At 37.2% G+C, this 12,829-nt stretch overlaps 3 protein-coding genes across 5 annotated transcripts; 1 reads left to right on the top strand and 2 right to left on the bottom strand.

The window, feature by feature from the left end:
• Window positions 1–83: 83 nt before the first annotated feature.
• stl (ADAMTS metallopeptidase stall) lies at window positions 84–4,475 on the top strand. Of its 2 annotated transcripts, XM_076691215.1 has the most exons (4): window positions 84–1,871; window positions 2,122–2,334; window positions 2,408–3,186; window positions 3,247–4,475. In XM_076691215.1, the coding sequence occupies exons 1-4, from the start codon at window positions 1,764–1,766 to the stop codon at window positions 4,421–4,423; spliced, it is 2,277 nt and encodes a 758-aa protein (XP_076547330.1). In that variant the 5' UTR covers window positions 84–1,763; the 3' UTR covers window positions 4,424–4,475. The 2 variants fall into 2 exon arrangements, with proteins under 2 accessions (XP_076547330.1, XP_034177349.2); XM_034321458.2 differs by having other exon boundaries at window positions 2,408–4,440.
• A 688-nt stretch (window positions 4,476–5,163) lies between these two features.
• Window positions 5,164–8,200, bottom strand: LOC117602911 (dnaJ protein homolog 1). Of its 2 annotated transcripts, none has more exons than XM_034321473.2 (2): window positions 7,981–8,200; window positions 5,164–6,960 (listed from the first exon to the last, which is right to left on the bottom strand). In XM_034321473.2, the coding sequence occupies exon 2, from the start codon at window positions 6,950–6,952 to the stop codon at window positions 5,888–5,890; it is 1,065 nt and encodes a 354-aa protein (XP_034177364.1). In that variant the 5' UTR covers window positions 6,953–6,960; window positions 7,981–8,200; the 3' UTR covers window positions 5,164–5,887. The 2 variants fall into 2 exon arrangements, with proteins under 2 accessions (XP_034177364.1, XP_034177365.1); XM_034321474.2 differs by lacking the exon at window positions 7,981–8,200 and adding an exon at window positions 7,701–7,890.
• Window positions 8,201–8,727: 527 nt separating this feature from the next.
• Window positions 8,728–11,464, bottom strand: Atac2 (Ada2a-containing complex component 2). The gene is made up of 7 exons (XM_034321272.2): window positions 11,318–11,464; window positions 10,789–11,238; window positions 10,578–10,726; window positions 10,270–10,491; window positions 9,877–10,203; window positions 9,286–9,807; window positions 8,728–9,156 (listed from the first exon to the last, which is right to left on the bottom strand). Exons 2-7 carry the CDS (start codon window positions 11,196–11,198, stop codon window positions 8,801–8,803), a joined length of 1,986 nt encoding a protein of 661 aa, XP_034177163.1. The 5' UTR covers window positions 11,199–11,238; window positions 11,318–11,464; the 3' UTR covers window positions 8,728–8,800.
• Window positions 11,465–12,829: the final 1,365 nt, after the last annotated feature.

Here is a 12,829-nt window from a genome sequence, read left to right as displayed (position 1 = left end):
TCTTCCAATTGTTTCTGGAAGATACATATCGAAGTGTTCACTGTTGCTCATGAATTGTATGACGACAGACAGCGAAAAAATAGTCATTTCACTAACTGGAAGTTAAATTTAATTCATCCTCTTATTTTTGTTTTGTCTTTCTCTTTTTTCGTTGGCACAAATTTACTCACGAAGATTTGTAAGATTGTGCAGAATATCCAAAGAATAATAATCCTCTCTCTGCGAGTGTTGAATAGGAAATTTTCCAGCAATTTGATCGGATTTAACAAATGTCGCTGGTGAATTCGAAATGATTTGTAAATAGATAGAACGCGACTTAACGAAACGGTGCGCGTTTACGATGTATAAAAAAAAAAAAATCGATTCCTTTTTTTAGTCATTGTGTCGTATATAGAAAGTTGTAAAGAGAAAAAAAAGCCGAGCAAAATGTCGTGAGTTAATTCTGTAAAAAGGACGAGGGAAGAACGAAAAAAGAAATCAAACGCTCGCCGTATAATTATTGTAATTAATTGTCGAATTATTTAATAATCCCCTTATACATTAAATACATATAATGAATAACGATATGTAGGCATTCGCCAAGTTTAGCGTGTTTACATACACTGCCGAATCTTCTATTAATTTTATTATTGATCATAATTATTATTTATTGTTTTTATTGAAATATTTTAATACTAAGGTTTTTTGTAACAAGCATATTATCTCATTCATTCCTACCTTCCATTTGCGATCATTTTTATTCATCTCGATTAGAAAATCATGATAATTAATATTGTACCCGTTACCATATTTCTCAATTTCTTTAACGAGGGAATTTAGGAAAGGAACAGAGTATAGAATGGTAGATACGTTTTTTTAAGCGTGAAAGAGAAATTTTATTAATCATGTTGCCCGATTGTGTTAATCGTTGTCTATGCAATACTTCTTTTGTAAACGATAGCTAAAGGAACGCTAGCACTTTTATAGTAATCATTCGTTCATTTGTTGCGTGAGCGAATAATGGTTGAGATATATACAATAAAAGAAAAATGATCGTAACACGATTTTATAGGGTCGACAAGCAGATGTAAACAGTATCTCTGTAGATATAATGCAACAAAGTACAAAGTTCTACCTGAACAGATTATATTTCATACCAGTATCTGTTTTGTACATCGAGTAATCAATAATGCATTAAAATATACCACATTTTTATCTTAATTTAGTAAATTTTTAACCGTTCCATGATAATGCTATTATCATATAATAAAACAAAATAGATATGTATGTAGAATGTGTTAAAAGAAAAGGATCTAAAGTTTTAAGGATTTTGTTATCTCAGAGGGGTAATAATTGATTCTAATCAACGTGGATCCTAAAACTGATTATGTCAAAAATACTGATTTCAGGATTTAATGTTGATTAATTATTTCTTATTTCTCTAATGAATACCATAGACCCCCTAAGGTATTAGATCCTTCTTCTTCATCGCCTTTTTTTATTTTGTCAAATATAACTGTCCCTATTTGTATTCCGTTTCCTACACGCGATACGCGCTAATGTAAATTCGTTGTATTATTACTTAATTCATTCAAATCTCGATGTCAATGACATTTTCGATACAGGTGCCAGCATGCATCTTGCATTGTATAATGCATTTGCAAAGATAAACGCGGTATACGGGTTTCGCAATTCATATGCACCCACACGCATCCGTATGAATATATAAAGAACAAGTTTGTTGTTATTCTAAGTACTTGAACTTGAATTTCAAAGCGTGTATTATGGCCTTCGCATTAGAGACCGTGTTGCTGATGTTGTTCGGTGCTGTATACAGTAGAGACACCGAAATTGTTTTGTTGCAATTATGGAACGCAAATGAAAACGCAGAGGTAGTGATTTAATTTAATAGAAATTTAATATAAATTATTATTACATTTCGTACATGGTAAGATATACTTAGGTAATATTTGTGGCCTTTGGAAACTGGAATTACACATGCCATCTAAAGGCATGCTGGTTATTACATAATTCGATCAGAGTTAAAATGTCTTAATGGTCGACTTTCCTACCAGAAGCTTCGAAACAACCTTATTAATTAAAGCTTACGTAACGAGGCTTGAACGAGTTAATAAATTACAGGTGCCTCTAAGTTTCAAAGCTTTCGATCGGTCAGTCGACTTAAAGTTACGCAGGAACGACAAAATTGTAGCGCCTCAATTTCGTGTTTGGAAGCACAACGATGAAGACGTTGTGGAAGAATTACCAAAACTTAGCAACCCTGTCTCCTGTCATTATCTTCATAGAGACGACTTTAGCTCGGCGGCGATAAGTCTTTGCAAAGGAAACGGGGTGGTTAGTATAACAAAAATATCTGGTTTCTTAGAAAAGAGGACAGCCGGTAAAGTAGTATTCTTTCATATCGCAGCATGGTCTTGTGTTTTTGGAGAACATCACCTTAGAGATTACACCGCTCCAGGATGAAGATACTTTATTCTTAAATGATCATTATATCAGACAGCGTTCAGAAACCTTGGGAGAGCCTCATATCGTCAAAAGAGCCCAAGGTTCCGCTCTATTTTTTGAAGACCAACCGAGGTATTATGAATGGCTGGACAATGACTTGATGAAACTTGAGGAAACAAGAGAACCCCTCGAGAAACTTATTAAGAATTCCGTCCAAAATGATGCATTAACCTTAGAATTGGCGGTGTTCTTCGACCAGGCTGGATACAACCTCTTCTCACCATTTTTTAACAGAAACGACGAAGAAGTTCGCGATATGCTTCTAGCGTACATAAATGGCGTACAAGCGATTTATCATCACCCAAGTTTGGGAACCACCATAGATATCTCTTTGGTGCGGTTAGAAATCATGCAGAAACAGCCGCGTGATCTTCCGCACCATGACGGGGAGAGAGGTCGTCTGTTGGATTCGTTTTGCAGTTATGCAATGAAAAACAATCCTGATGAACATCATCCTAACCATTGGGACATGGGACTATACGTTTCCGGTCTGGACTTTTATGTTATAGAAGCTGGGCGGAAGAACAGTGCCACTATGGGACTAGCAGTGGTAGGAGGATTGTGCATCGATCGATATTCTTGCGTTATCGCTGAATTAGGTGTAACCAATCAATTTGGAAAACCATTTCCATCAGCAGGGTTTACCTCTGTCTATATAGCCGCGCATGAGATTGGACACAAGTACGTGTACAGTTGCGTACAACTTAAGTTTTCTTTACTAACCACTGTCCTTGTTTTCAGCCTAGGGATGCACCACGACTCCACTGGAAATACGTGTCCAAAGGACGGGTACATAATGTCCCCGAGCAGAGGGTTGCACGGTGAGACCATCTGGTCGGATTGCAGTCGGGATCTGGCGCAAAGGTTATCTTACACGAAACCATGTCTCACGAACAGGCCGACCGCTCAAACGAATCCTCACCTGGATCACGCTCGATTCTATGATTTACCGGGCAGAGAATGGACCGGTAAAAAGCAGTGCGAATTTCTGTTGCGCGACAAAGACGCCAGCGTCGCCACGTGGTACAAAGCGTGCGAGTCCCTGCAATGCAAGACTCCGCACAGAAGCGGTTACTACTTCGCTGGACCGGCGTTGGATGGAACTTACTGTGCGCCAGGAAAAGAATGCCGCGGCGGTGATTGTAAGAATACTTTGCAGATTTATCCAGGATCGGAGAAGCCGTTCGTTCAACCGGGAGGTTGGAGCGAATGGAGAACCGGCTCCTGCCGCAGTGGTTGCCTTTCCAAGTCCACCGGTGCTCAGACTAGGCAACGATTCTGTAACAATCCAACCCCGATGAACACGGTAATCGGTTGCGAGGGTACTCGTTACGACGTTGTTCTTTGCAAAGACGATCGTCTATGCAAGAAGAATCGCAAGAGCATCGTCGAGTTCGCGACGCTGAAGTGTGCAGAGTTCAGCGAAAGATTGCCAGAATTAGATGGCAAGGGTGGCGGTCTACAGGCGCCTCACGAGCCCGAAAGACCATGGATGGCTTGCGCTATATTCTGTCGACGAAAAGACATAGCATCTTATTACACTCCGCGCGTGGAATTAAACGACCTTGGCCTTGACCCATACTTTCCAGATGGGACATGGTGCCATGCCGAGGAGGGACAAAATTATTTTTGTCGCCAGCATCACTGTTTGCCGGAGACCTTTCGTTTCGAGAAAATAATGTTGCAGGATAGTCAACAGATCGACGAAGATATAGAATTTGGTCCCCAGAATGCTCATCCCGGTGGGCTTGGTCTCGACGATCAAATAATTAAGTATTTTAGCCTAGGGTCAGATGGTTTGCCTCTCTTGACCTCTCTGTCGCACAGTATTGGATTTCCACCGGACGAGGACGAATGGATCGATAAAGATTACGTTGAGTTCGCGAAAAGCACAGAAGATGTCTTTAGAGTTATCTAGTCAGATGAGAAAGTAGCGTGATCGATTCCTTTTTCATTACCATGAATTGAATGAATTTCTTATTTTTCTAGGATAAAAGGTTTGGAACAGTTGGTAGAAAGTCAAAACATATACAGGATATTTTTGTGGTGTCTACTTTTATCTGCTGGTTATTATTATCTAGTCCCTTCTTTTACTTCACGTATACAGTATAAATATAAGCATGTCGATACAGTTCAAAATCGTATACCAATATTATACATACATATATATATACGTATATACATATATATAAAAATGAAGGGTATACAGTTTATGGACGAGTATATACACACGTGTATTTACACTGAAATTCTACTGTTCGCTACGTAGTTGTATGTGAAAGTATCTCGAGAGATAGGACGATGACGTCACCTACTTCGCTGTCTATTTTAGGAGTGTCCCGATGTTATATTCAGCGTAGGAGATATTCGAAGAGACCAAAGGATCGAATAAAAATACAGACCGTGCTACTTAATTGTATCGATATTATTTTAGCGTACAAATAATTAACCAACCATTAAAATTATGAAGACGCGTTACATAAGAAAACAATCAGCTCGATATTACAAATAGTTTATACGCACATCTGCTTTCATATGACAAAACGTTACGCTAATCACCGTAACTTCAAAGATATATATAATAAGATCTAGAATTTTAAATAATTAACCTTTTCCAATATACATTTTTTCCCTGCATGTATATTTTATATTATAAAAATAATAAATAAAAATAGAATTGTTTACAATTGAACAAACAACAATAATGTTTGTGGCTATTTGAACATAAATGACGGCGGTGGATCGTTTTGTCATACTTACGCAGTGACTATTGTTCATACGAATCAGGTTGTGTCAAAACACATTTACACTATCGAAACAATACTTACAGAAACCACGCATACGTACGCAAACACACTCATTCATTCGACATGTGTACATAATAGATACTTTGAATGTACAGAATGAATAAAATAATCATACCGCGTTCGTACAGAGTTACACTGTAACAGACTCTTGCTATTAAATCAGTATTAACTTAAACGTATTCGAGCTTAAACACTATTTAGGATCTTTCCGCCCGCGTGGTTAAGGTAATGTACATTTCACTGTACTAATCAAATTAACTTGTATCCTATTATCTTTCCTTTTTCAATTATACAATTTGCTCCGAAATTGAACGAAAACGAAGTTCTGCCTAAGCCCAAATCAAGAAACTGATAATTTTACGTTTGACTAAACGGAAAAATCACATTTTCCTAACTATATGAGATAAAATTATTATTTACTTCGCCTTGACAAATGATTCCTTTCTTTCACAGCTCTCTAACCACGCATTTATATGTACTAGAACGTACACGAGTGTTTACTCTCGTCAATTGGGACGATTAGAGGACTGTCGTTGTGATGACATTTATCCATAGTTTTTATTTCATTAGCAAGTTCAATTTGGCAGAGTATCATATAGTATGTCCTTTGCACTTTGCGTTAATGAGTCGGGAAATCTGATATCGAACGAAACCAGGAGATCACCTTTCCTTGATGGTTCTTTTGGGAATGGTAGACCGTGACCCTGAATCCTCTTGACCATATTTGGTTTAACAATTTCTCTCGTCAAATTCAAGTTAATTTTTTCACCAGTCAACGTAGGAACTTCGATGATAGTACCGCATAGAGCTTGTTTTAAGCTTATCTTACAGGTGTATCTTATGTCGCTTCCTTCCCTTCTGAAGAGAGGATGTGGCTTGTCCCTAATAATGAAAACTATATCCGCTGGAACTTTTCCGCGACCTTGGTCACCTTCTTTCGGGAAAGTGATCTTGGTGCCAGCCTTCCATCCTGGTTTCACGTTGATCGTCAGAACTTTATCCTCTTTTTTCGTGCTACCGTCCGGTTGTACTACCCGCCTAGAGATTTTCATTTTCTTTGTGCAACCACGCAGAATCTCTTCCAACGAGATATACAAATCATGTTCTATAGCAGGATCTTGAGCGCGATCTTTGCCACCCCCCCTGCCAGAGTTAGGGCCTACAAAGTTGAATGAATGTGATCTAAATGCTCCTCCCTGACCACCTGGACGTTGAGGACCAACACCCAGACCGATATCGTCAATGTCCATGTCGTCGTCGTGGAAGCTAAATACTCGGTTCCCAATAGGACCACCAAATTCAAAGAAGGTTTGGAAGGGGCTAGCAGAGCCAAAGAATTGAGCAAATGTTGCCTTTGGATCTCCATGGAACGTGTATGTTGTACCACCACCGCCTCCTCCTGCCGTACCACCTGCACCTCCCTTCAGTCCCTCTTCTCCAAATTTGTCGTAAACCTCCCTCTTCTTGGCATCTGAAAGTACTTCATATGCCTCTGCTATCTCTTTGAACTTCTCTTCTGCCCCAGAACTCCTGTTCTTATCAGGGTGGTACTTTAAGGCTAATTTCCTATAGGCTTTTTTGATCTCATCGTCACTGGCACTTTTTGTTATGCCTAGGATCTTGTAGTAGTCTTTCCCCATTGATTATTCTGTAACAATTTCAAGTACAAGAAAATTAGTATATTGTACTTTAAATACATATACATTATTAAATTAATTATATACTGTCTTTAAGTCTATGTAAACAATTTTTTATTGACTTGTTGACAATTCTGTCGGATGTACAGTACATATTTTGTTTGATCTACCGAGTTGAAAATTATATTGCTAGACGTATCGCGATCGTAAATCAAGCGAAACAATATTACATCATTACAACCACATTTTTTGGAGCATCATGTAATGTGCTATATCGATGGTTTGGAAGGTACGTTTAACGTAACGTGACCAAAAAGTGCGATTCTTTCCGAAGTTTCAAGTACGACTTCGACGTCACAAAGAACTCTTTTCCCCTTTCGAATGTTCTTGAAATTTCTTCTAGAAAATTGATCAGACTTTTCGAACCGAATTTTTCACCAAAATTTATTTAAATTTAAAATCATTACTCTGAATGCTATTATTATGGGGCGTATACATAAGGACGTAAAATTATGTGTTTTTTTAAAGCCCCAAAGACTATGAAATACTATTTGGGATTAGATATACATTTTCCAGCAAATAGGTTCATAGATGGAGATACGAAACATGCTGCATTCATCCGCAGATCGGGATACAGGTTGGAGCGCGAGGATACCAAATATAATAATGCCAACGATCTGCCATTTTTTTCACATATTCTCGTGAAAAGAAGTATGGATGTCTCTCTACGCGCACCCACGTACGATCTCACCGATATCTATTTCTGGCAATGATGAGCGAGTATAAGCGACGAACGTGTCCGCTTCTACAAACGTGCAACGACTTCGAGCAGCGTAAAAATAAATTCTCTCCTTTCCACGATAATTGTCCGAATCTTTAACCTTGAATATTTATGAATTATAAGAATTATATGAAGAACGTATGCGAACAACTCCCTACCTGAAGTTGCCCATTTTTTCCCCGCGAACATCTGACAGAATCGCGATCCCAACGAAGTACCATCCTTTTTAATTTTCATTTAAATCACTTACCGTTGTTTCTTATGTTGTTAATAAATAATACAATCCAATTGGCACTAAATTCACTAATCTCTTTTGAATATTAGGTAGATTGATGTGAAATTCGCTTCTGACAGATTAGACGAAACAACATTTAACACCTCTTCTTACGTACTAAAGTGTCGCGTAAGCTGCGCACTCCATATATACAAACTTTCGTTCTGGTGGCTTCCGGAACTTTCGAGAATGGGTCGGCGGCAGTTCCGTAGCACTTATTTAATGACGTCAGTAACCCCCACTTTTGATTATAGATCGAAAACGCGAACAGCAATTATGCGCGCGATATACGAAATATAACGTCGATATAATAATATCAAGATAGTGGATATAAATTAATGATAAAAATTTATGAAATAATTGATATTTTTCAATCAATGAACAGTAATTTTTTAATATCTGATGTTAAGAAATAGAAATTAGAGAAGAAAATGTTGTTTCTCTTGCAATCTGAACTTAGCCGAGTATTGTATTGATACGGTGGCGTGCAAAGATGGCTTCTCTGATCTAAGGGAGGTGTATGTAGGGGAAAATCTCTAATCTCTCCCACCATTTACCCAATTTGCTTATGATTTCGGTCTGGAGAGTTCGGCGCGTATGGCAGAGTCACTTATATTATGCTTTTATACGTGCTCTTTACGTTAAATGCGTATTTTAAAACACATACATAGGAGTCAATCTTTCAATAGTAAATCAGTAGTATGTAATAATTTAAAAGCTTTATTCTTTATTATACAAAAAATTGAATTCACATTCATATTTGATATACATAAGCGTATTTTAAGTTGATTAATATTTATCTACTCAATCGCAAAAAGAGCGCGTGTCTGCATTCTCGTGAGTTCGGTGGCATATATTTATCATAGAAATCTTGAACAAATTCTTCCACTTTAAATCCGAACTTTTGATACAATATTAAGGCGGGATTCGTAGCGGAAACATGTAGCGTGACATCTTTGCCCATACATGTTTGAATGAGATGGTAAAGCATAAATGTTCCTATCCCGGATCTCCGCCATTCGGGGCGCGTTAGGAAAAACGAAATGTAAGCTTCGTTGTAACCAACATCAGGAACTAGAATTGCAAATCCTATCACTAATTTTTTGTACAAAACCACACAGCTGAAGTCAGGATACTGCAAACATTCAGTCACTGAAATAATAATGCATCATCGTTATTCCCTTTCTCAGATACAAACTAAGATGTCTGTGTCTATATATATCTTGATAAAAATATAAAAATAACTATTAGAGATAATGCCTCGTTACCACATGTACTTACAATCAATACCAGGCCAAAAAAATTGACTACACAGACTATTAATTGCGGGAATGTGTTGCGGCCTCACGTAAGAGTAATCAATCGGCGCTAATGGCGGTAATTTCCACTTAGGGTTGAATTTATTGACTTTAGCGCGCAACTCTTCCATCACTTTTAACCATAAAGGACGGCATGAAGTATCTCTCCTTATAAATGGTTTCAAAAGTCTATTTGTATATGGACTATGTACAGAAGTGGGCTCATTATATCCCTGTAGTCTTTGTTCAAATGTACCCAAATCGTCACCAAAGAATCTATCCAAAACTCTACTAGAATCTTTTAAAGGTTTACCAAGTATTTCTGTTTTATGGCCAAAATTATCAATATCCAGTATTGGTAAACCGTATTCTCGTTTTAATTTTCGGATAGCTAATTTTCGATAAAATCGTCTGATTTCCGGAGATGCTGAGATAAGAGCAGACTTATTAACTTGCTGTAATAAGTATGCTTCTTCTTGGTGCGTCATGCATGGTATCTTTTCTTCTATAATATAAAAATTCACATACTGTAAAAGTATAAGTTACATAAAAAGTATGTATTCAAGATATTTACCAATTACATGATTTCTTTGCCAGGGCCGTGGTCGTTGTTTTGTTTCTCGAAATAGAGAAATAGGTGGATGTTCCTGAACATAACTTAAACTATCATTACTATCTTCTTCATATTGCTCTTCTTCTTCTTCTTTTGTTTGTTCCATTTTAATAGTGTTAATATTTTCAGAAATAGTATCTGTATTTGATGACCATTCTGGCACAAATTCATCCAGTAATTGGGAGAAATGAAAGTTATTAGTTTGATATTGACAATCTCTTATTAAATCTGATAAGGATGGAGTATCGCTTTGTTCATTGGAAATCATGTCATCTTCGATTTCCATATCTAAAATTAAAAAGTATTTTTATGATGTATAGTTTTGTACATTTTGTTTGCTGCATATGTACATACTGGTTAGTTCATCTTCCTCAAGTAAAAAGTCTAACAATGTTGTATCTGGTTGAATGTAGTTTTGTGAATATACAGGGTATTCTTCAGTTTTTATTAAACCATTACCATAGCAATTATCTTCTCCAACTGAAATACTGGATTCTGATGGAGTTGGACTATCATGTGATTTATTTGCTGCTTTAGGATAAATTTGTTTTTTACGATCTAATATCATTTTTCCATCTATAAAAATACAAAATGTTGTACGTAGATTGTACATTGATTGTATAGCAAATATTTTACAAGAGAATTACAAATACAGTTATTACTTTTGGCAATGAGGACTTCAGGTGGATCGTTATCTATTAATCTCCACCAACCAGATTCTCCTAATTCTATAGTTCCTGATTTAAAAAAAATTCCACTGTAGTGAGAAAGAGTTCCAGATATTGTACCAATCCAATTCTTTTTTCTTTTACTGAAAATGCAAACATTATTGCAGTAACATCATATTAAATATTCTTAATATAAATCACTTACACAGTCTTTTTAAACAAGTAATCCCAATTACGGTCAACAAAAGTACTGATATCAGATTTCCAATGAAAGTAGCCTCTCTTACTGATACCACTTGATTTTTCCCGTAAATTATATAATGTCAATACAATTACATTAAGCCAAGGCATTCTATTACGGGTTACTGTCTCTTCACCAAAAGGACTACATTGACCACAATTTAAATCAAAAAATACATCGCCTACAAAAGATACTGGGACACTTCCTCTTTTCAAGCAGTCTATATGAATCTTCTTCAAACATAAATTACAGCGTAATGCTGGCTTTTTATACGGATCACACAAATACCCACAATTTTTACAACATTCTGCACTACAATCATCAATAGATTCCATGTTAGATTTACAATCTTCATCATCAATCATTTTCGACATAGTTTATTTATAATATAAGCTGTATAAATATAATTCAATCCTGTAATGAATTTTTCTATATATGTAGATTTGAAATAAAAATAAAAATATGTTTCATTTGTGTAAGTCTTTGTTTTAACCTTTTTGTCAATAAAATATAACTAAATATTTGACAACCGTGTTGTACATAAAAGCATTTTATTACTAATGATTTTTATTTGCATATTATTTATTTAAAGGTTAGGAGTTTATAATCATAACACGTTGTATCAATGACTACAGATACAAAAGAACTGGACACGACTTTGTTTTTTGTAAAGATTGTTACCCGTTCTTCGGGGTTCCTAACACCCCGGATGCCATAATGTCAGTATGCAGTGTCACCCGTGCTTCGGGGTCCTCAACACCCCAAGATGATGTCAAGTTGGTATATAGAGAGCGTCCTCGATGCATCGGGGTTCCTGATACCCCAGAGGCCATCATGTCGGTATGCAGTGTTGCTGGTGATTAGGGGTCCTCAACACCCCAAGATGTCAAGTCGGTATATAGAGAGCGTCCTTGATACTTCGGGGTCCCTAACACCCCAGATGCCATCATGTCGGTATGTGAAGAGTGTTGCTGGTGCTTAGGGGTCCTCAACACCCCAAGATGATGTCAAGTCGGTACATAGAGAGCGTCCTCGATACTTCGGGGTCCCTAATACCCCAGATGCCATCATGTCGGTATGTGAAGAGTGTTGCTGGTGCTTAGGGGTCCTCGACACCCCAAGATGTCAAGTCGGTATATAGAGAGTGTCCTCGATACTTCGGGGTCCCTAACACCCCAGATGCCATCATGTCGGTATGCAAAGAGTGTCGCTGGTGCTTAGGGGTCGTTAACATCCCAAGATGACGTCAGGTCGGTATACAGAGCGCGCCATCGATACTTCGGGGTCCCTAACACCCCAGGATGATACCTGGTCGGTATCCAGAGGGTGTTCTGCGCAACGGGGTCCCTAACACCCCTGAATGAAATCAGGTCCGTATGAACAGGGCAACCAGTATAATAATCGTCCTCTAATTTCTTTCTGGAGTTTATTTATATATTTAATTTCTTTGCTTATTAAATAAGATCATCGAAATGGAATAACATTTATGATTGTATCCATATTCTGGGCCTCGGCCGAGGACCCGTTGTTTTTCATTTTTCCCAGTTATTTATATAATTTTATCCCTATTTATAGGCCAAGGCCACCCCTTTCAGTTATTAATTATTTTATCCTTTCGCCGAGAAGTGCGGATTTATCTGTTAAACATACATGTACCCTTATTTTATTTTCTGCGTTTATGTAATTTGCAGTATTTACCTTCTTAGCTTATTGAATAAACTGATTAGAAGGATGAACGTGTTGATTTTATTACCCCTATTATTTTATCCTTTTATTTATTATTTTACCCTTATTTGCGGGCCTCGCAGGGTTCAAGCCTATATCCCGGCATCCCTTATATTTTTGCATTTCTTACATCCTTTACTTCCTTGCATTCTTTAGATCTCTACATCCTTTACATCACGGCATCCTTTACATATCTCTAGCCTTTATCTCCTTGCATCCTTTACATCACGGCATCCTTTACATATCTCTAGCATTTATCTCCTTGCATCCTTTACATCTC

Source organism: Osmia lignaria, chromosome 12 (assembly GCF_051020975.1).
Source record: "Osmia lignaria lignaria isolate PbOS001 chromosome 12, iyOsmLign1, whole genome shotgun sequence".
NCBI lineage: Eukaryota > Metazoa > Arthropoda > Insecta > Hymenoptera > Megachilidae > Osmia > Osmia lignaria.
Note: the sequence above shows the minus strand (reverse complement) of the source record. Positions and strands in the feature narration are given on the sequence as shown.